The 20,600-nt window shown below is 37.7% G+C and overlaps 1 protein-coding gene across 12 annotated transcripts in view; it reads left to right on the top strand.

Annotated features, from left to right (window-relative positions):
• The window catches only part of LOC114876525 (TLD domain-containing protein 2), a 135,676-nt gene that overhangs the window by 87,698 nt on the left and 27,378 nt on the right, over positions 1–20,600 (top strand). For 8 of the 12 annotated variants that reach the window (XM_046288929.1, XM_046288927.1, XM_046288926.1 and 5 more), the window contains 9 exons: positions 20–108; positions 12,308–12,536; positions 14,663–14,820; positions 14,906–15,298; positions 15,384–15,578; positions 15,652–16,005; positions 16,081–16,232; positions 17,266–17,436; positions 18,347–18,513. In XM_046288929.1, coding sequence (XP_046144885.1) covers positions 20–108; positions 12,308–12,536; positions 14,663–14,820; positions 14,906–15,298; positions 15,384–15,578; positions 15,652–16,005; positions 16,081–16,232; positions 17,266–17,436; positions 18,347–18,513 — 1,908 coding nt within the window. Of the gene's footprint in view, positions 1–19; positions 109–12,307; positions 12,537–14,368; positions 14,597–14,662; positions 14,821–14,905; positions 15,299–15,383; positions 15,579–15,651; positions 16,006–16,080; positions 16,233–17,265; positions 17,437–18,346; positions 18,514–20,600 lie in introns of those variants that run through there. The other 4 variants (XM_029188072.2, XM_029188070.2, XM_046288924.1 and 1 more) reach the window with 3 other exon arrangements.

Here is a 20,600-nt window from a genome sequence, read left to right as displayed (position 1 = left end):
TCGATGAATTATTTTTCAGATTCAGACAGCGAGAGCAAGGATGGCTCGACGACGCAGGAGAAGAAGCACGGACGTGTTTCACAGCCCATTAGCACGATCGCGTACATGGTGAGTTACGTTTTCAATGCGCATCGAATGATAAGATGCACTCTCGAGCGTGAAAATGCATCTTTGAACGAGGCAGCGATTCGAGCTTGCACGGATGATCGAGAGCCATGAAAACGATTGGAAGTCAAGGAGAGACGATACGGTAACCTCCGCCTGAACCCGTAAATGTCTCTCGTGAATTAAATCGTTGACGACTGATTTATCCGTGGAGCACAGAACGTCATGCATTTCCCTCTCTAGTTTTATTCGAATATCTAATAATTTAATCTCCAACTTCTGAATTTAAACTTCTCAATTTAGTTATTCTTGTTCACGTTTGACCTGGCTTCGCTGTTCAGAAGTTTTAAATAGTTAGCAAGAGAAGTGAAACGAATCGAGATTTTCAACATTGTTGAAAATTGTCTTGAATTTCGTTTGAAGACAAGCTTCTAGCGTTTCGCTGGAGATATTTCCTGTAGCTACTTAGTATGCTGCCGGAATTTGGCAGAATTGGAAGCTGGAAGGGGATGCAAAACGCATCGTTTGAATTCTGGAACAGGGGAAGCTGAAAAACTCGCTACACCTTGTATCCTCTTATAGGAGGATCGATAAGGGAAATCGAATAATACCGATTCGAATTCTCTACCGAGATTTTCAGCCGTGTATCTTCCCTTAGGAGAATTATACACCAAACGTAACCGAGAATCTTTCAGTGGTGTGGAAATTAAATTACTTTTTCTATTTGGGCCGTTTTTAAAGCAGTAATATATACATTTTTTAAATTTTGGTAATTATTTAGAAGTTGATCCTCCTCATCGATTTTCGTGACCTTGAAATATGTCGTCAAGGTCATCATTCTGAACAACTTTTCCCTATACATGTTACCGCCGCTCGGCCTTAGTTTCCGAGATATTTGCAAAAATCTTTGGTAATTAGTTAGAAGTTTCCTCTCTTCACCGATTTTCGTGACCTTGAAATATGTCGTCAAGGTCATCATTCTGAACAATTTTTCCCTATACATGTTACCGCCGCTCGGCCTTAGTTTCCGAGATATTTGTAAAAATCTATAGTTGAACATGGATTACGAGTACACTGTATTCCGGGAAAGATGGAGACTGAAGGGTGATTGAAAGAGTGATTGAAGTGGTTTGAGGTTAGGGTTAGGGTTAGGGTTTTGTTTTTGACTTTTTCACGTTATAATTACTCTTTCTTTCACTTTGTATATATTGTATACCTATTAATCATTTTGTGTTTTGTCAGAAATCGGAAACATTTCGCTCATCATGTCGAAAAATGCCATTATACGCTCATTAACATCATGTTGACGTCGGAATAAAAACTCAGCTATATATCCCACGTAATGAGACGTACGAGTTCCATAACGAGGAATATTGGCTCTCGTATCACGCCATGTACGCTCTGAACCTAAACCTAACCTAACCCTAACCCTAACCCTAACTTCAATCACTATTCAGTCTCCATTTTTCCCGGAATACAGTGTACTGGTGACATAAGTATAACTACAGTTTTTTACGAATATCTCGGAAACTAAGGCCGAGCAGCGGTAACATGTAAAGGGAAAAGTTCAAAATGATGACCTTGACAACATATTTCAAGGTCACGAAAATCGGTGAGGAGGACCAACTTCTAAATAATTACGTAAATTTTTGTTAGAGTCTTCATAATCTCGAGTAAAATCTTGATTCAACCGTAAAGAATCATTAACTTCATTTTCTTTTATTTTGTTGACGCTTAATTAATCATTTCCTTCGGTCTTGTCGGGTTGAAGGATGTTGCATAACATTTGATGTAATTTCTCTAGAGAATTTGAAACGTTTCACCTTCCAAATTCCATATAGGACAAGTAGGAATTCTCAAAAGCCCAATTTCAATGATATATGTATACATATTAAAAAGTAATTCAGATCAAAAATGATATAATTTCTAATTATTAAATATTATAAAATTTGGTATATAACTGAGAAATACCAATAATGAATAAATATCAGTGTGTACATATACGCGCGCACGCAAGTGGTGGTCCGTCAGGAGCCTATAAGTAAAATCTCGATTAAAATTCAAAATTGTGACTATTAAGGCTGGTTCAGACACGGCTAGTAGTTTAGTCGAGTGGCGAGTAGTTTAGTGTATGGACACTAGAGTTTAGTCGAGTAGTTTAGTAAAACGGTTTAGTCGAGTCGATCCGTTTCATTGGATTTTGCTGGTCGAGTAGGCTTCCCCCACCACTAACTAAGCTTGCCCCACCACTAACTAGCCTTCGGGACAGACCTGTCCGGACGCATTTCTTTAGTCAAGGGATATATCTTGAACTCTTGATTTTCAAAGCTCAACTGTACTAGTCCGGTCACTTTTCTATGCACTAAACGGTTTAGTAGTAAGTAGCTACTCCCCACTCGACTAAACTACTAGCCGTATCTGAACCAGCCTTTAGGGATGTGCGGCTCGACTAATGTGCCGGGTTCCCGACTAGTCGGGTTAATTCGGAAAACATCGGGCGGGCGTCCGATATTTCGGGTTTGGTTGAGTACACTCGGATTGATTCGGACTAGCTCCCGCGGGCCGCGGCCCGTGACCCAACTCTCATGTACTTCTGTTAATACTTGCAATAAGCATGCGCAAAATCTGTTTTATATGGAATTTTGGAATAAGATAATTTTTATTATGTGGAAAAATAATACTTGGAACGAATTTATTTGAATATGAAGGTTAACCTTTACCAAAAGATTGGACGCAAATCCGGATGGGTCATATGTCATTGGAAAGCCCTTGACGAGAGGAACACAACGGTGAGGGGGGGAAGTCTTAAATATGAGACCTTGACCCGCTAGAGGTCAAAAACTAAAATGTCCAAAAACATATAAATTCATTAACTTTCTTTTTTCTTATTTAACGAGGAGAAATCTCCGAAAAAGACACCCTAACCCACCCTAACCTAACCTAAATCTGGCGGTGACGGTGCTGTACCTGCGGTGGTTTGCACGTTACACAGCAACATTCGCTTTTGTATCATAATCCAGCGTCAAGAGCGGGCCTACCTGGACGAAAACCTCTCGCACAACAAAATTAACGTAATTTTAATTTTTAACCTCTAGCGGGTCAAGGTCACATATTTAAGACCTCCCACCCACACCATCGTGTTCCTCTCGTCAAGGGCTTTTCAACGATATATGACCCATCCGAATTTGCGTCCCACCTTTTGGTAAAGTCCAACCATAATCTAAGAAACCCAGTTTCATCGTCGGAGTTCCATTTAAGAATAACAAAGCACTCGGCGGCAAGATGCACTTCGCGCTTAATAACCCTTTCGCTACGGACAGATTCTACGGCGCACTACTCCCGCGGTACGGGCCATCGCGACACGGGTGTGCACTTGCGGAAGAACTGAAATCGCCCGCTGTACGTTCAATACCGCTGCATATTGCCAGTTACAAATCTAAGAATGCAAAACAAATGCCAATTAATGGCAATGGGTTGCCATGGATACAACATATATGTAGATTGTTCGTGCAAACGCACGAAAATCCTAATGTAGCAAGCATCATCAGGCATTGGGTGACTATAGTCACCGCTCGTACGTGGCGAGCGTCAGGCGTTGAGTGACCATAGTCACCGCTCGTAGCGAAAGGGTTAACGTGAACTATCGAAGGAATACGATACTACGAGTTCCATCGTACCTACTGTTGACCCTTCCATACATTGAGCTCGTCCGAATCAGCCCGACTGTACCTGACCGAACCCGAAATAGTCGGGCTACCCGACTGCACGCATGTATCGGACGCCCACCCGATCTTTTCCGAGCCCGTCCGAGCTCGTAATATCGGGTACCCGCACATCCCTAGTGACTATCATTAGTGTTCATTTCTATCCCCTCTACTTGGGGTAGTCCCTCTTGGAACCAGTGAAGCGTCGAGCGCCGAGTATGTAATCCGATCCGAGATCGAATGTCGGTGAAAGCCAACACTAATGAAAGCGAGATTTAAAACTTAAACTTTTTTATTTTTGGTCCTTTTTAAATAAAATTTGTACCACAATGTATGTTACAATTTTCTGATTAAAACGACACCAAACACGATGTGGTTTGAATAATATATTTACTTATCATATTTCTGAACTCTTTCTTCTAAGCAATCAATCCCATGGCACTAAATTATGTTTGGTATCATTTTAATTGGGAGATTTCCACAAACAGTTTGGTAAAAATTTCATTAAAAAAAATGTTTTAATCTTAAATTTTGATTGAGTTAGTATTGTCTCACGCGTACACAGGTATCTAACACTAAACGTACCGAGATTTAATATATACCCATTTGTACCGCAACCAGTCAAATGATCTGTCGTGGTAAATGACGCTAACAAGGAAGGTTAGGGAACCCGGAAATTCCAAAAATTATGAAACTTCGCATACAAGTACAGTAAGTCATCCGTAATACGACCCTGTTTTCCGTTGGTGCCATAATTCGGTTTTAAAGGGTGAAATTACCCCTTGAAAAAAATTCGAAACTTTCTTTTTTGTGGAATATCTTAAAAACGGTGAGAGATATGAAAAAAAAGTTTAAACAAAAGTTGCACAGTTCTGTTGTGTTTACAAAATGGCGTCAAGAAAATTTTTGAAAAGTGCATAATTTTTTAGTTACCCCTCCCCCCCAACATTTTCTTGACGCCATTTTGTAAACACAACAGAACTGTGCAACTTTTGTTTAAACTTTTTTTTCATAACTCTCACCATTTTTAAGATATTCCACAAAAAAGAAAGTTCCGAATTTTTTTCAAGGGGTAATTTCACCCTTTAAAACCGAATTATGGCACCAACGGAAAACAGGGTCGTATTACGGATGACTTACTGTACTTGTATGCGAAGTTTCATAATTTTTGGAATTTCCGAGTTCCCTAACCTTCCTTGTAAGTTACACGTGTTTATCAGATTTACCAAATAAAAATATAAATAAATGATGTAAAATTAATTATATATATTTAATAGAAAAAGTCATGAATTCAAATGTGAAAATGTGTATGTCATTTTATGCGAATTTTCTAATCAAAAGTTTACAACCGGTCATGGTGCGTTTAGTGTTAAACTTGCTTTTGTTCCTGTACGCTGCCTCGATTCTCGGCTGTCACCGCATCAAAGGCAAGCGGAGCTCGCTCGAGAAACGTGTTCTGCACACGATTAGAGTTCACATTCGGTCCCGAGCGAAGTGTGCTAATCGAGGTTTTACTGTATCTCCCTTACATCGGTCAGTCTGCTCGGGACCGTCTAAGGGGAAGGACCAGGACCGAGGACGTTCCCATTTTCCCTGGGGAAACCTGATTCGATCACGAGTGTACTTTAGCAACATGTTACAAATGTTTGCAATAATTAATTTCTCCGATTGCTAAATGGTCACTTGGTTTCATTCAATGCAACGTAACTCTTCAACCAAATATTTATACATTCATATATATATTTCATAAGTACGCCTGGTTGAACCGACCTCGCTTTGTGAAACGTAACTCGTTCACGATGTACACGCACGCACGCTAAATTACTCGCGGGTTATGTTTCGTCTCGCTCGTCTGTTGCATAATGACACGCTTATGCTTTCTTGAGCGTGCAATATGGACACCTTTCGCAAATGGACGCTCGCTTTCTCGACGTCCACGTGCATCCCCGCACGTTGTACCAGCAGACTGATAAATTCTTCTAACAAGGGACATTACCCAATCGACAGACGCCGATTTTGATGCCCTTTGAGTATGATACAGAACTCAAAAATATATTTGACACATATTTTTTTTATCGGCAATCGTCCATGCTGAAGGGGTGAAAATAGCCCCAAAAGTTGGAGTTGCAAAACATATTTTCTTGAATATCTCAGGAATTTGTGTTTTTGAACAGAAAATTTTTCTGTGAAGCCACCTTTTTGATAAATTTATTTGTTTAAAAAATATATTGAAAAATAATCTATTTCTGTCATTTTTTTCACCTCTTCAGCATGGACAATTGCCGATAAAAAAAATACGTGTGAAATATTTTTTTGAGTTCTATATCATACTCAAAGGGCATCAAAATCGGCGTGTGTCGATTGGGTAATGTCCCTTGTAAGAAGGAAATACATTTAATTCTTTATCTATTATACAAATTTTTGAGTATAAAGAGTTAACACCGTGCTATTTTTTAAATTGTCTCAACAATGCTTTTCCAAATACTAGAAATCAAAGTAAACGTGTCCGGATACGATTCTTTATTGGTCATGCGACTGCATTGTCCTGTCTTTCTTCGAAGAAATTTCTCCTCTTTGATCCGCGCTCTTCCAATACAACAGTCGGTAAAGAGTTGCTCGAGGGACCGGAAACGGTGTTCAGCTGCTCCAGCAACGAGGAAGCTGAATTGTTACGCAACCGTCTACCATATATGTAGACACTCGATGGAACGCCACGAATCTCGAGGCTGTCGTTTCTCCTTTAAAGTCTATTTTTTATTCTATGCTTACCTGGTTCACTTTGAATATTTCATTTCGTTTAACACCTTCTGAGCGACACCGCCGGAAGAATGATTAACGCGTTGATTAATTCCGTTGGGATGCGTAGTTGAGTTTACTCGGTTAATTAGAAAATAAAATAACGAGGAGAAATTCTGAGTATCGCTAATGTTTCATTAATAATACGAGAAGTGGATTTAGTTAGTGATTAAATTTGAATTTTTTATTTTTCATTGTCACCGTTTGGGTAACGTCCTTCATTAGGCCATCAGACATATTTTCGACACTTTTTAACCTACTTTTAAAGCCATTACAACCACGTAAATTGTTACGTAAACTCGGTGTAATTACAAGATCGTGTGACCTGAACCGTTATAGAAAGTTTCTTCTAACGTTCGATCTAATGGTGTATACCGAGCGCGGCTGTTTCCAGAGTGTCTTTCCATTATCCTAGGCAACGGTACTGGAATGACCGTGATTGCCCTATAATCCCAAGTGTTGTGCTGTAATCAGCATTGCTCTGGACCCTGGTCGATTAGAGCTGTAGCTTATGCCATCCGTTTCGTCCCCTTACACATCGTTGATCGATTAATGCTTGTAATCCAACTCTGTTCCTCTTATCTGTCCTGGTTCTGTTCTTCTGGGTACGTGGATTGATAGCTAAAATGATCAGTCGAGTCGAAGGATACCGAGATTCATTCTTTAAGTTGAATTGAAAATTTTTCAGATTGCAAATTCAGGTGTTCTCAAATTAGGAAATTGGAAAACTAGGAAATTTTTAAGGTTGCAAGCTCTGTTTGCAATCGACTACATCTTATTTTCATTCCGTTATCCTTAACGCGCCTTCTTTTATCGCTCCATAAGATTCGCAAGACCGACGATAAGAAGGGTAATTACGCGTGGCCGGAAAAGCCAGGAAGAAAAGAAAGAGGGAGCTTTGAAATGTGTCAGAGGGCGGAGTGAGCTATTATCGAATACGTAAACCGCGAAAATGTGGCGGACGACCCTGAATAAGAAGCTCTCGGGACGAAAGACGTGAAACGAAGGTAACCGTGCTATGTGAAAAGAAAAGAGTAAAGAATCGGGACAACGGGAGCTTTCTTGCACGATCTTTTGTGAACGGGACAGCTCTTACTCTCGACGGTATCAAGCAGTGATTCTCATAAAAATCATATTCTATCATTTTAAGGTATTTCAGATTTATAATAATTATTTCCCTCGCAAAAAATTAATTCTATTGTCATTGACACTTCAGCTTAAAAGCCTTAATAATTTCATTTGAATTTTGGAGTTGCAAATTTTTAACAATATTCCAATTTCTTTTACAGTATTTCTTTTATTTCCTATAAATATTTCACATTTCAAAGAGTTTGAATAATACCAACTTTTTCTAGCCCTCTGTTCCCTCGAAACAATTCTTATTCTAGCAAGAAAAAAAAAGGAATTTCTTTGGTTGAGAATCACTGAACCGAAAGCCGCAGAAACTGAAACAATGCCGGCTCGATCCGCTACCCCCTCGTTTCACAAAACATCATCCCTCTCTTTCCCTTATTTCGTTCCTTTCCCCTCTTGCTTCGCCTTAAAAGCTTCATCACCCCGATTCGGGTTTTTTTCTCTACCTTATTCGATCCTACTTCAACCCCTATGCATTTTCTAACATCTTCGTCTTACTGATCTTTTCTCGAGGATCCGTGACTTTCTTCTTTCGATCGTTAATGAACACGAAAGACATTCTTCTTAAAGATCCGCGCGATTATCTGACAGAGGACGTTCGTCGGTGTCCTTGGATCTAAATGATCCGCTAGACTCTCGTTTTACTCTGGACCCTCGTTAATTTTTGGGTAATCACCTCTTAGATTTCTTCCATTTCAAATGCTTTTCAAATTGTCCAGTGTCCACTCTTCAGGAACGTGGATATGCTACGCTTTGGAATTAACTTATTATAGTAATTAAAGTTACTAGGCATAGCTTACTTTTTCCCACCAGAAATATAGGGCCCCTACAAGCGGCAATTTGATTATCGACTGGTGAATTGATATTTCGATAAACTGCATTATCGACAAAAAGATACAATATGGCGGGGGTAATTTTCCTATCGCTTACGTAGTGGGATTATAAGTGAGGTTATAGTTCGCGAGTCGCCGCTTAGCCATTGCCTTGTTCTCGGAGAAAGAAGAAAAGTGAATTGTAGATAGATTTATCTGTTCATTCTTCTTTATATTAAAGCTCAAACGCAAATACAATTCAGATTCCAACGTTTAAAATATCCAGCAGAAAGTCATTAATTTCTCAGAATGGTGGTGGATTTCATCTCCGTCGCACGGTGCAAGGAACAAGGTGAAAGAGAGAAGTTTAAATGGAATACAGAAAGAACAGACAACGAGCAATCAGCGGTGAAGGAGGGTGAGGTGTCGCAGCATAATTAACGAATTTCCCTGGGACACGATTTACGTTTTAAGCGTTTCGTAAAATCTATTTGCCAGCGAGCATTGCCGTGAAACGAAGCCCGTTTCTCTTTGAGAAAACTCATTTTAGTATTTAATACGATATTGGTATCAATTAATCACTTGGTGTGTATATATATATTAATGTCATTTGTTTATTACAATTTTAATCAATACGTAAAGTGCAAAATATTTGTCGAAGGATAGATGTCTCTTTTATCGATTGATCGATTAATCGACCTTATGAACGGTTACATACCTGATTTCATCAGTTCATTCGGTAAACATGGCGACACGCGGTTCATCGCATTTAATTGTGCACTTTAATTTCTTTAATACATCTTATATTCGGTGTATGTGTTATTAATAAATATATTATTCATTAAGAAGAACAATGTACAAATGTTGGTGTAATGATTTTCATCTGACTTCAAGCTCTAAGTTGATATAATGTAAATTTCATTTTGCGCCACTTTTGTGTCAGTCATTTGCAATAACCTAATGCGCATATAATTCCAAATGAGTTCTCGTTGAGTGAATTTAGCATGATAAAAGACAGAGATATTGTTACAAAATGTCAAATGATTGACTGGTAAAGCTTAGCACGGTATCTTTAAAGGTCATTAGACACAGATTTGCATAAGAGCCATAATATAGTAGCGAATGGACCAGGTCTCAGGGTCGACCCCCTTCTTTCAAGGAATTCAATTTTCTGTTAGCCGGATATCTCCTTGCACACCATTTCTATCGGATTATGCAAATAGTCTAATGGTTCCGGAAACTGTTCCAGAAGCATACTTATGATCATAGGAACAGACGGTACTTGGTTTAATCAATCGAATATAAAATAGTATTTTAAAAAACCGTTTATATCTTTGTGGCATTTATTCGAAATACCATCAATTATTTAGTAATTTGAAATTTTGAAAAATTTATTTTGATCAATAGTATTCGATTTAAAAAAAAATCGAGAATTTACCAAATAAGTGGTACAAATAAAAAGACAAAAATTATAAAATATTATTTTAAAGAAACCGTTTTAAATTATTTAGTAATTTGAAATTTTGAAAAATTTATTTTGGTCAATAGTATTCGATTTAAAAAAAATCGAGAATTTACCAAATAAGTGGTACACGAATAAAAAGACAAAAATTATAAAATATTATTTTAAAGAAACCGTTTATATCTTTGTGGCATTTATTCGAGATACCATCAATTATTTAGTAATTTGAAATTTTGAAAAATTTATTTTGATCAATAGTATTCGATTTAAAAAAAAAATCGAGAATTTACCAAATAAGTGGTACAAATAAAAAGACAACAATTATAAAATATTATTTTAAAGAAACCGTTTTAAATTATTTAGTAATTTGAAATTTTGAAAAATTTATTTTGATCAATAGTATTCGATTTAAAAAAAAATCGAGAATTTACCAAATAAGTGGTACAAATAAAAAGACAACAATTATAAAATATTATTTTAAAGAAACCGTTTATATCTTTGTGGCATTTATTCAAGATACCATCAATTATTTAGTAATTTGAAATTTTGAAAAATTTATTTTGATCAATAGTATTCGATTTAAAAAAAAATCGAGAATTTACCAAATAAGTGGTACACGAATAAAAAGACAAAAATTATAAAATATTATTTTAAAGAAACCGTTTTAAATTATTTAGTAATTTGAAATTTTGAAAAATTTATTTTGATCAATAGTATTCGATTTAAAAAAAAATCGAGAATTTACCAAATAAGTGGTACACGAATAAAAAGACAAAAATTATGATACTCGTTAAACCAGTTCCAGGGTAATTCAATTAATATTTCATTGATCCTACTCTACCGGTTCTCTGTTCAACGGAAATCACCGTTCGATGATGATCCATCAGGGAATACATTTTTCATCCTATCTTTTACATATTTATCTATCGTGGCTTCGATTCGGAATGCTCGCTGGCACGCAACGAATTCGAAAGATTAATGGATTCCATCAGAGTCTTAGAGGTGTTTAAGTCAAATTTGTCGCGTTCTTCTTGTTTCCACCGATAAATAGAAGTTGGTCAAAGGAAACGTTAAACGCTGACAGGTAACGTTTCGTAGAACGTTGCACCGTAACGTCGCAGTAACCTTGCAAGATGATACTGCTCGCTCTGCACAGGTATTGCAGTGAACCGTTACGTGAACATTGTAATATTGTGTTTCAGGAACTGCCACCTATATTACGTTATACCGTTTCAAACAGTGTTTTGACGTAACGAAATGTTATTTTAGAAGAAACTGTCAGGTAAAATTGTCGGAAAAATCGTTTGCGGTTAACAACACTTGTCGTGCGAGCTATTACAGTGGTCTCTCGTTATATCGCCATGTGAGCGATTTCATCTTCCCAAGGATTTTTAAACATGCCAATTCAATGATTTCATTATTATATCCTACTGAGCTAATAAATCAGAGCTTAGAACGAGGGTCTACTAATTCCTAAAATACCAGCGAAAGGGTTAACAACGAATAATTCTTTTTAACGATAAAAGTGTCGAATCAATCTCTGTGTAACGCGTTTCCGTGGAGATGAAGTCATTATCCGGAAAACCGAGTAGGGTGACGGAGAACGTTTGCAAATTGAGGCGCAAGATACGGTTTATGACGTTGCGTCGGCGTCGGCGTCGGCATCGGTCCGTGAAATTACGTTTCACCGATATTTGCCCGATTTCGTGCGAGTAAAAGCCCCCGCTGGCGCATCCGAGCACAGCTTCAAACCACACGAAGGGCTACTCTACGTCAAAGGGTTGCTCTCTCGATCGATGATCCCCCGATTGGCTTTCGAGTAGCTAATATCGATCGAACCGAGCCGACGCCATCTATTATTCGCGCGTAATCGTGGTCTAGTGATTTGCATTTAGGGTTCGGCTACATAGCTGTCCGCCCATTAGGTGTGAAAGTTAGACGCCTGCTCGAAATGTACACCCGAACACGCGCTCTCTGTAACTCCGAGCCCCAAGGACCAATTCGATTCTCGTTAGAATTCCGTTTGAAACCTGGGGTGCAACGGGAGTTTCGACTTTAGAAAAGAAACGTTTATCGAGACCGAAATTTAAAAAACAAAAGTATCTAATATAAAACACAATCCATTGATTTACGTGACTGTTTGATGGATCGTAAAATGGTAACGAAGCCACATAAAATGCTCCACCCATTGACACGACCACGGATAACTAGTCCTGCCTTTTATTAGACTCGTTTGTTCGTCGGTTACACGGATAATCGCATAATTTGTGTGTATGGTTTTTTTTTTATTACAGGTGGGCGACAGGGACACGCTCACGTCGGTGGCCGCAAGGTTCGACACGACGCCATCCGAGCTGAGCAAATTGAACAGGCTCGGAAGTACTTTCATTTACCCTGGTCAGCAATTGTGGGTACCAGCGAAAGGAGAAGGTCGACAAGGAGGCGAAACCACTAGCGACGCGCCCAGTCCGGATCCTTGTCACGATCATGAGTCCCAAGATGACCTACCTCCAGAGGAAAAAGGTAATTTCATCTCTTTTTTTCATTTCACTAATTCTACATAATACTATAGTAATCCTTGTAATTATTCTACGAGAATAGAATCGGGTTCTAAAATTGTTTTCACATTACCGTATGATAATTCCTAATCTATATTCATTTCATATTCCATCATGTAACACTGACGACAACTTCACCAATGGTTGCGTGAGATTTGAAGTATTGAAGTATATCATTGTTGATCAAGCTCATTGGCAATTGAAATTTTTCTAATCCAATCTGCATTCTTAATTTGTTACACTTTTTGAAACTATGGTAGTTTTGTTGTAGAAAGGAATTCTATCCATCTGGACTGGCTGGTTTCAAATCTGGTGAATGTTAAAGAATAATCGGCTCGGATTCGGTTAAACAAGTTTCTATTCAAGCCGAATTTCGAGCGTTGGAATTTTGTCAAGTTTCTATTTGGTTCTATGATATCATCCAACAATCTTAATCTTCATCTCAAGGCGGACACCGTCGTGGAATGCTACATTTTTTACATACAAATATCATATGTTACCTATGCGAGTTGTAACTAGGTGAAGGCAACGCGGGAGTTATTATATGAATATAAAAAATTCCATCGCCATAGGGATAAAATTCGCTAATATTTCATTGCGTGTTGTCTAACGTTGAAAAAATATAACATGACCCCGTGTATATTCGAAGACGTTGTAACACGAATGCAACGCCAAGTCTTATCTATCCGATGTGTGCAATAGATTTCCATTAATATTCAACACGGTGCCTAGTACACGCAGATACAATCGAAACCCAATTCATCTTGATATTTGGCCAGGTGAGTCAATCCAACTCACCTGAACGCACAACCACCACTCTAACTCCTGTTACATTATTCATAGAGAGAGGCGCGTTCGCGCCAATTTTGCTTTCGAATTATGTTAACCACGCGTTAAGTCGTGTTTTTATACGAATACATTGTCGTGAATCGTTAGACGAATCGATTATGAATCAAACAGAAATTAAGCAATTTACTTGCCGCGCTATGAATATTTATGCCGCGGAACAATAATCCGGTTAAAGTATAAAAATAACGGCGTATGATGCAACGACGTTGCACGAACCGTAAAACGGATCTACGTTGTTTGTTGAAAGATTAAACCTCCGATCTAGGCTTCGCTGTTGAAGGGTTAATCATTGAAACGCGTACAGTCAATTTAGGCTTCCTGTAGTTGGGATAGGGAGATTTATAGGAAGATGTATTCAAGGTTAGGATTTCCTTGAGTTTCTTCGTGCTTCTTAGTTCCATAAAATTAATTCTGACAAATATCTGATCGAATGTAAATTTTCAAGGAGCGTTCTGGTAAAAACTAGCAAGTTTACGTAGGCGTATGTAGAAGATCGATTTTTGAACAGGTCTATATGTTCGTCTTTATCTCATTCTGGTTCCCGCGCATTCTCTCTGTTCATGACCTATACTTGATTCACTTTTGGCAGACACTTTAATCGATAGTCATGATTCAACCTAGTTAAATTATTTAGTACGCTCTTTATACACTAGAAATGTTTATGAACCAACATTATCTTTCACTGGTATTTTGTCCTAGTTTTGATCATATATTTCTTTTATCGTTTGGTAAAAGAGATTTGATAATATTTTATTCAAATGACATATGATTTTCTATACATATCATTTGAATAGATTATAGAAATATTATTAAATATTTATCCATATGATATGAAATGGTAACTCGATTTTTTTACGCTACTCGGTATATGTACGTAGTGAATGCATCAGCTGATTGCTGACCGATGTAAACTAAGGAAGCAATATGGCGTTGTATATACCTGACATAACCTGTACGCTGTCAGAAAATAAACGCTACGTCGTCTCACGTAAAATTAAATAGAAATGTTGTCAGTGTACAATAATTATATATTTTTGTTCAATTTGGTGATATTATTCAACAACTGTCACGTTAAAAGAAATGGAACCATTTAAATGTCATAATTAAATTCTATGAACCTACTTCCTTTCTAAAGGAGTACGTTTAGAAGAGTCCATTCATTTTTCATTAAGATGGGTAGGTTGTTAGAGAAAGTAACTTTAAAATATAGTTTTTAAAATTTTATTGTATTGTAATTTACAGAACTCTTGGATAACTTGAGGCCGGTGTCACCAAAACCAGGCCATATGGAAAGAGTGAAAACACCTCTGGGTGTTCCAAATGCAGTTCTGGAAGAAGAAGAACAACCGTTTAAGGAAAGATTTCTGAAGATTAATGTTCGTCACATCACAGATGGACAGGTAGAGTTTGTTTTCATTATAATTTTGATTTAGTATATTCTTCATCACCATTCCACCAAGGACTAATGTTGTTATTTATTTGCAGGGTGTCGTTGGGGGTGTCCTACTGGTTACACCAAATGCAGTTATGTTTGATCCCAATGTCTCGGATCCGCTTGTAATTGAACATGGAGCAGAATCTTACGGTGTAATTGCACCAATGGAATTTGTAGTGAACGCTGCTATTTATTATGATATTGCGCATATGCGTGTCGGACACGCGGAGTCAGGAAATTTAGAAAAGAAGCCAGAAATTTATTACATGAAGAAACCCTCTTCTAACGAGAACATCAAGTGTCAGTCGCCGGGTAAAGAGGAAAATTTTCCAGAATTAACGGCAGACGATAACGAAAGTGTGTGCAGCTGTGCCGAGAGAGATGGTAACGCTTTTCCAAAGGCCTTTGAGAGAGATCTTGTTACTCCCACCAATCTTCAAAATGTATGTCTATTTAAATACATCATAACATGTTGCAATATACTATTGTTACAGTGTACTAAGAAAAGTTATTTTTGTTGACCTCCAGGAAGAAGATACAACGACAACCAAAGAAAAGGAGACAGAGAAGGAGACTAAAGACGCGTGCGGTGGTGGTCAAGCAAGTAGAACATTAGAGGAACGTAGACGTTCTATGCTCGATCACCACTGGGCAGTTCCTAGCAAGGATCGATGCACCTCATCGGTCGATGATGAACAACAAGACTCTTTAAATTCTGACAAGGTTGATATCATTAATTGAAACACGGTACATTGTTAATTAGAATAGAAATTAAACGGATGTATCTACTTTACAGATCGACTCAACAAAATCGAAGACGATTCCAGAAGACGAAGAAGGATCTCTAGTCAAACTGTCATGCCACGACTCTGGTATCGACATTCGTGACCCTAATCCCCCTTTCCCAGTAGTTCAGCCTAACCCCTCAAAGAAAGTATATTCAGACGCAGATATTGTCTTATCTTCAGATTGGGTACCTCCTATTACTATTGCCCCGACGAACCTTACGACTGATACGGTTGATAGCGGTTCCGCTATTAACGGCAGAAAGAAGGCGAGTTCGGTATCTTTTAGTTTAGACAATACGGAGGAACCCGAGAAAGATGAGGAACATAAAGATGACGACAAACAAGAGACTCGTAGAAATAAGGTACGATTGATATCGGTGACTCAACGATCATTGGTATCATTGTAGTATTGCATAATTTATATATTTACGTTCCAGATGTTAAAACGATTATCATATCCATTATCATGGATGGAAGGATTAACTGGAGAAAAAGAAGAAGATAGTAAATCTGGATCTGATAAAATTTCAAGCCTCCCTAATAGCGCGGATTCTCATCATTCGTCTGTCTTCAGTAAAGTTTTCTCAAGGTAATAATCTTTGTCATGTTAAAACCGTACGAATTTTTTTTTCTTCTCACTAATCTATTTCTATGGTACATTAATATTTCTGTCAAATCAATAATACGCTTTTATATCTTTTCATCGTTCATCTTTATTAGGAATGAGTAACGATTGTTGAACAGTTTGCATAATTCATATGCAAGAAAAGTTTTGATGCTCGGGGCCTTCTTTGTAAAGTTTATTTTTTTGATCACGTGTGATTGCTTTCTGCTCAATTGTTCCTAGAACATTTCAAACATTATAGTATATCCGAGGCTGTTCGTAATTAAACGAATCGCATATATTAGCGCACGTACGCTTTATAATATATCGTCAATATAAAAAGATTATGCATCTCCGATGAATTTCAATTTCTTTCGAAATAAAGTATTGATTAGATACTTGCGCATAGAAACAAGCGGCTTATTGCATTTGTGAAACGCGAGTTGACATAATTCCTCTTTTTTTTCTAATTCATGGAAGGACTAAACTAACCAAGGGAACGTGTACATGTGAGATTTTCAGCTCCCTCCAGACGTTGTCTTCGATAACATCCTACCATCATAGTCAGTTATTCAATTATCCAGTAAAATACTTTGAAACGGTGACGAGATAATACAATATTCTATATATAAAAATTTTATCTGTAGTCGTATCGGGTGACTATAGGTACTTTCATAAAGGAACTATAGAAGATAACACATCAAGGTTTAATGAAACTGTTATAGATAAACGTAAAATACAGGAAGCTTTATAGAAATTTATATGGTTCCTTTTACGGTGCCTAGAGATCGCTTTGCCTCGAACGACTTGTAGTAAACTAGACTAGTTAGATGGACGTTAAGAATACGCTGCTTTTATACGGCATTTAAATAATTACATTTGAGAGGAGAGTAAGTTTCAGAGCGACTGTGATGGTAAACCTTTTTGTGTACGAGTGTGTGTGTGTGTTTAAACTAAAAAGCTTCATTGTCGTTTCTAATGTAACTAACAAAGAATATGTAATGGTGGTGGATATAAGCTCGCCGATCAACCTGGTGAGTGACTTTAGCTCGGGCCTGTTTGCTAAAACTCCCAGCGAAGAGAGCAGTGGGGGCGGTAGGGCTGGAGGGACACCTCCGCTTACCGCCTCCTCACTCTCCCAGGACACCAGCAATCCTCAGGTTTCACCTGGTCCAGCAGGGCTTATGGGGTGAGTTTGGGCCCGGTCATGAACCAGCAACTTACTTGTATCCACTTTATCCCCTATGTTCATTTCTTTCTCTCTTCCTGCTGTTCTACTATCTTCTAATATCTAATTGGCTGTACTGTACCTTGACTCCATACGATCTTAAGTGTCTCCGTTATTAATTAGACCGATAGTTTGTTGTCTGTTTTATCCTAAACACATTGTACACTTGGATTAGGCTTCTCTTAATTAAAGTGAAAGGTAGAAAGTGGTGGAACCGTTACCTTTAATTTCTCAATTAAGAGAAACCTAAATTGTACGCGACAGTACGTGACACTTGTATAAATTAATACAGTATTTCCTATATTTATTTAAAGCAGTTATACTTCTCTTGTTGGAAGATTTTGTTCCCCATAGGATCAGTATATCCAATGAGTTCCGTAAGTTACTCTATCCCATCCTGTTATTCGCTTGCTGTTTTTTTCTTTTATTTATTCTTTGCGTTCAAACTTTCACACAGGGTTATGGAGATCAGACCCCAGACTCTGTTCTCCTGCTTCCAGGTAAACGTGTCACGATCTTTTCAGAAAACTCTGCCACTGTATCGCTTACAAACAAACACACGCAACCAAAAGACACAGCAAGTTTATAGCCTAAACCCTCGAACAGCCACCCAAGTTTATTTCGCAGATACATATATATTGGAAGACGATTAATGTTTCACCCCCTGAATGTTGTGTATCCACGATCGATCGTCCTCAACTGTGTTGCAACTGTATCTTCTTTCTTGTTTCGAAATTACTAGGAGGACACACGTAGGACTTCTCCGATGACCTTCGCTGTTTAAGAAACCCTGTGTCCTGCTTGTAATTTTGAAACACGACTCGGATTCGTTTCGAACATCGAATAACTTGCTGTTTTGATTTCTGTTCAGACGATCATCGGTAGGCACGTTCATTAGGCAGCAACCGTTGACCTCTTCAGGCAGCAGCAGCGTGGACAGCAGCCGAGGTAGCAAAACTTCAACCACCGCACCACGGTTGGATTATCGCAGCATGGTGTCCGTTGATGACATGCCCGAATTATTCGTCAGTTTCGACAGTAAGTATCCTGATCTATTCGTCTACAATTTTTCGGAATGATCCATTTAACTTTTACAAAGATACTCTTTCTCTACTATTTGTACACGGTGTCCTAAAGTACATGATTCCTTGACTTATCAAATTTTTATATATTTTTTTAAATTAAAACAAGTCAGACAGAGGAACATCTTTTATTATAAAATAATAAATACATACATCTAAATAGAGATGGCAAACGGGATTTAAATTATTACGCACTGCACTCGCTCTTATGTATAGATAGCTTCTTAACGCGTTGATTGTCAATTAATGGATTGTTAAGAATTACTTTAACATCTCAGTTTGTTAATTACTCGGTTACACTAAGGTCACAGTTTACTAATGATTTTAATGGCAGTCAACGTGTTGAATGATGTTACTTTGCTTTAGAGCGCCTTTGGAGTCAAATAGTAATAGAAATTTAAATACAAAATGCGCTTGTATTTGAACTATACGTAGTCAGATATTTCCTATAGTTCTCAATTGTTATACTCGTTTGTCATTAACAGTTTCACATCTTATTATATTCAATGTGTTATTGTACCTATTGTACGCTGTTCCACGAATCTGTGCCATCCGAGAATCAATATTGATCCAAGTGTCTTTTTCAACTTGGCACAGATACCAGGAACAGAGTCTTTTGTCGCTCGACTTGGATTCTAATTGGTCAAGTAGAATTCAAAATCGGGTTCCTTTCATTATTTAATCTCATTATCGTTAATTTATACGGAGGAACATTACGGTACCTCCTGGATTCTGAAACCCTTTATGCCACTAAATTTTCAACCACTCGACCCTAGCGCTCGATATCCACTCACGCGACATCGCGTGCTTTTATCACAGCGTTTGATGCTGCCGGCACACAGCGATCGGCTGACGTGGCACAAGGGGTTTCAAGATCATTTCGCTAGCGAATTCATACTAATGCAGTAATGTCATATGTTTTGTTGTCCCTCTAGTCCAAGCACCTAATTTTCCCGAACTCGAAGGCCTCGGTAGGTTCATATTAGTATTAGCTTGCTTTCTCCACCAACACCCCCACCCTTTCACGTTATCCCCTTTGAACCCTTAGTTTGCCATTGATTGTATCACAATTTTTTCTTGCGATTACTATTGTCGATCGTACGTACAAACGATTACGTGCACCCTGGATCGACGAACAATTTTTCTTTTTCTTTTTATAAATCCTACTTTGCGTTTTGCTACCTGCACCCGCACACTTGTATGCGTTTGTTTACTCTTCGTGTATCGTTTGATCTGTGTATTTGTGGAAGTAATTTTGAAACATGATTCTGGATCGTTCGATCGATCACCACGTTATAATGTGTATTGTCTTTCAACTAGTGATGGATATTTTACGCCCATGCTCAGGGCCGTGTTTCAGGCTTCTATATTTAATTAAAATTGAACAGATAAGAAGGGTCCTGATTTTCTTTCGTATGCTTAGGACCTGCTAATTCTTCAATTTCATTTTTAAATAAAATATAAAATGATTCGAAAGTCTCCATATGCCATCACTGGTTTCAGTGATATTTTTAATTGAGAAAAATACATTCATAATTATCTGCGACTTGTGTGACGCTTCTTGAGATACTCTAAAAGATTGCTTCTTATTTTTTTTTTTCTTGTGATTTAAATTATGCATATTGCACAAAGGGTATAAGTATTGTATGTGATACGACTTAATTCTTCAATTTCATTTTTAAATAAAATATAAAATGATTCGAAAGTCTCCATATGCCATCACTGGTTTCAGTGATATTTTTAATTGAGAAAAATACATTTATAATTATCTGCGATTTGTGTGACGCTTCTTGAGATACTCTAAAAGATTGCTTCTTATTTTTTTTTTCTTGTGATTTAAATTATGCATATTGCACAAAGGGTATAAGTATTGTGTGTGATACGACTTAATTCTTCAATTTCATTTTTAAATAAAATATAAAATGATTCGAAAGTCTCCATATGCCATCACTGGTTTCAGTGATATTTTTAATTGAGAAAAATACATTTATAATTATCTGCGATTTGTGTGACGCTTCTTGAGATACTCTAAAAGATTGCTTC

Source organism: Osmia bicornis, chromosome 15 (assembly GCF_907164935.1).
Source record: "Osmia bicornis bicornis chromosome 15, iOsmBic2.1, whole genome shotgun sequence".
Lineage (NCBI taxonomy): Eukaryota > Metazoa > Arthropoda > Insecta > Hymenoptera > Megachilidae > Osmia > Osmia bicornis.
The sequence above is the reverse complement of the archived record's forward strand: the minus strand, read 5'-3'. Positions and strand labels throughout refer to the sequence as shown.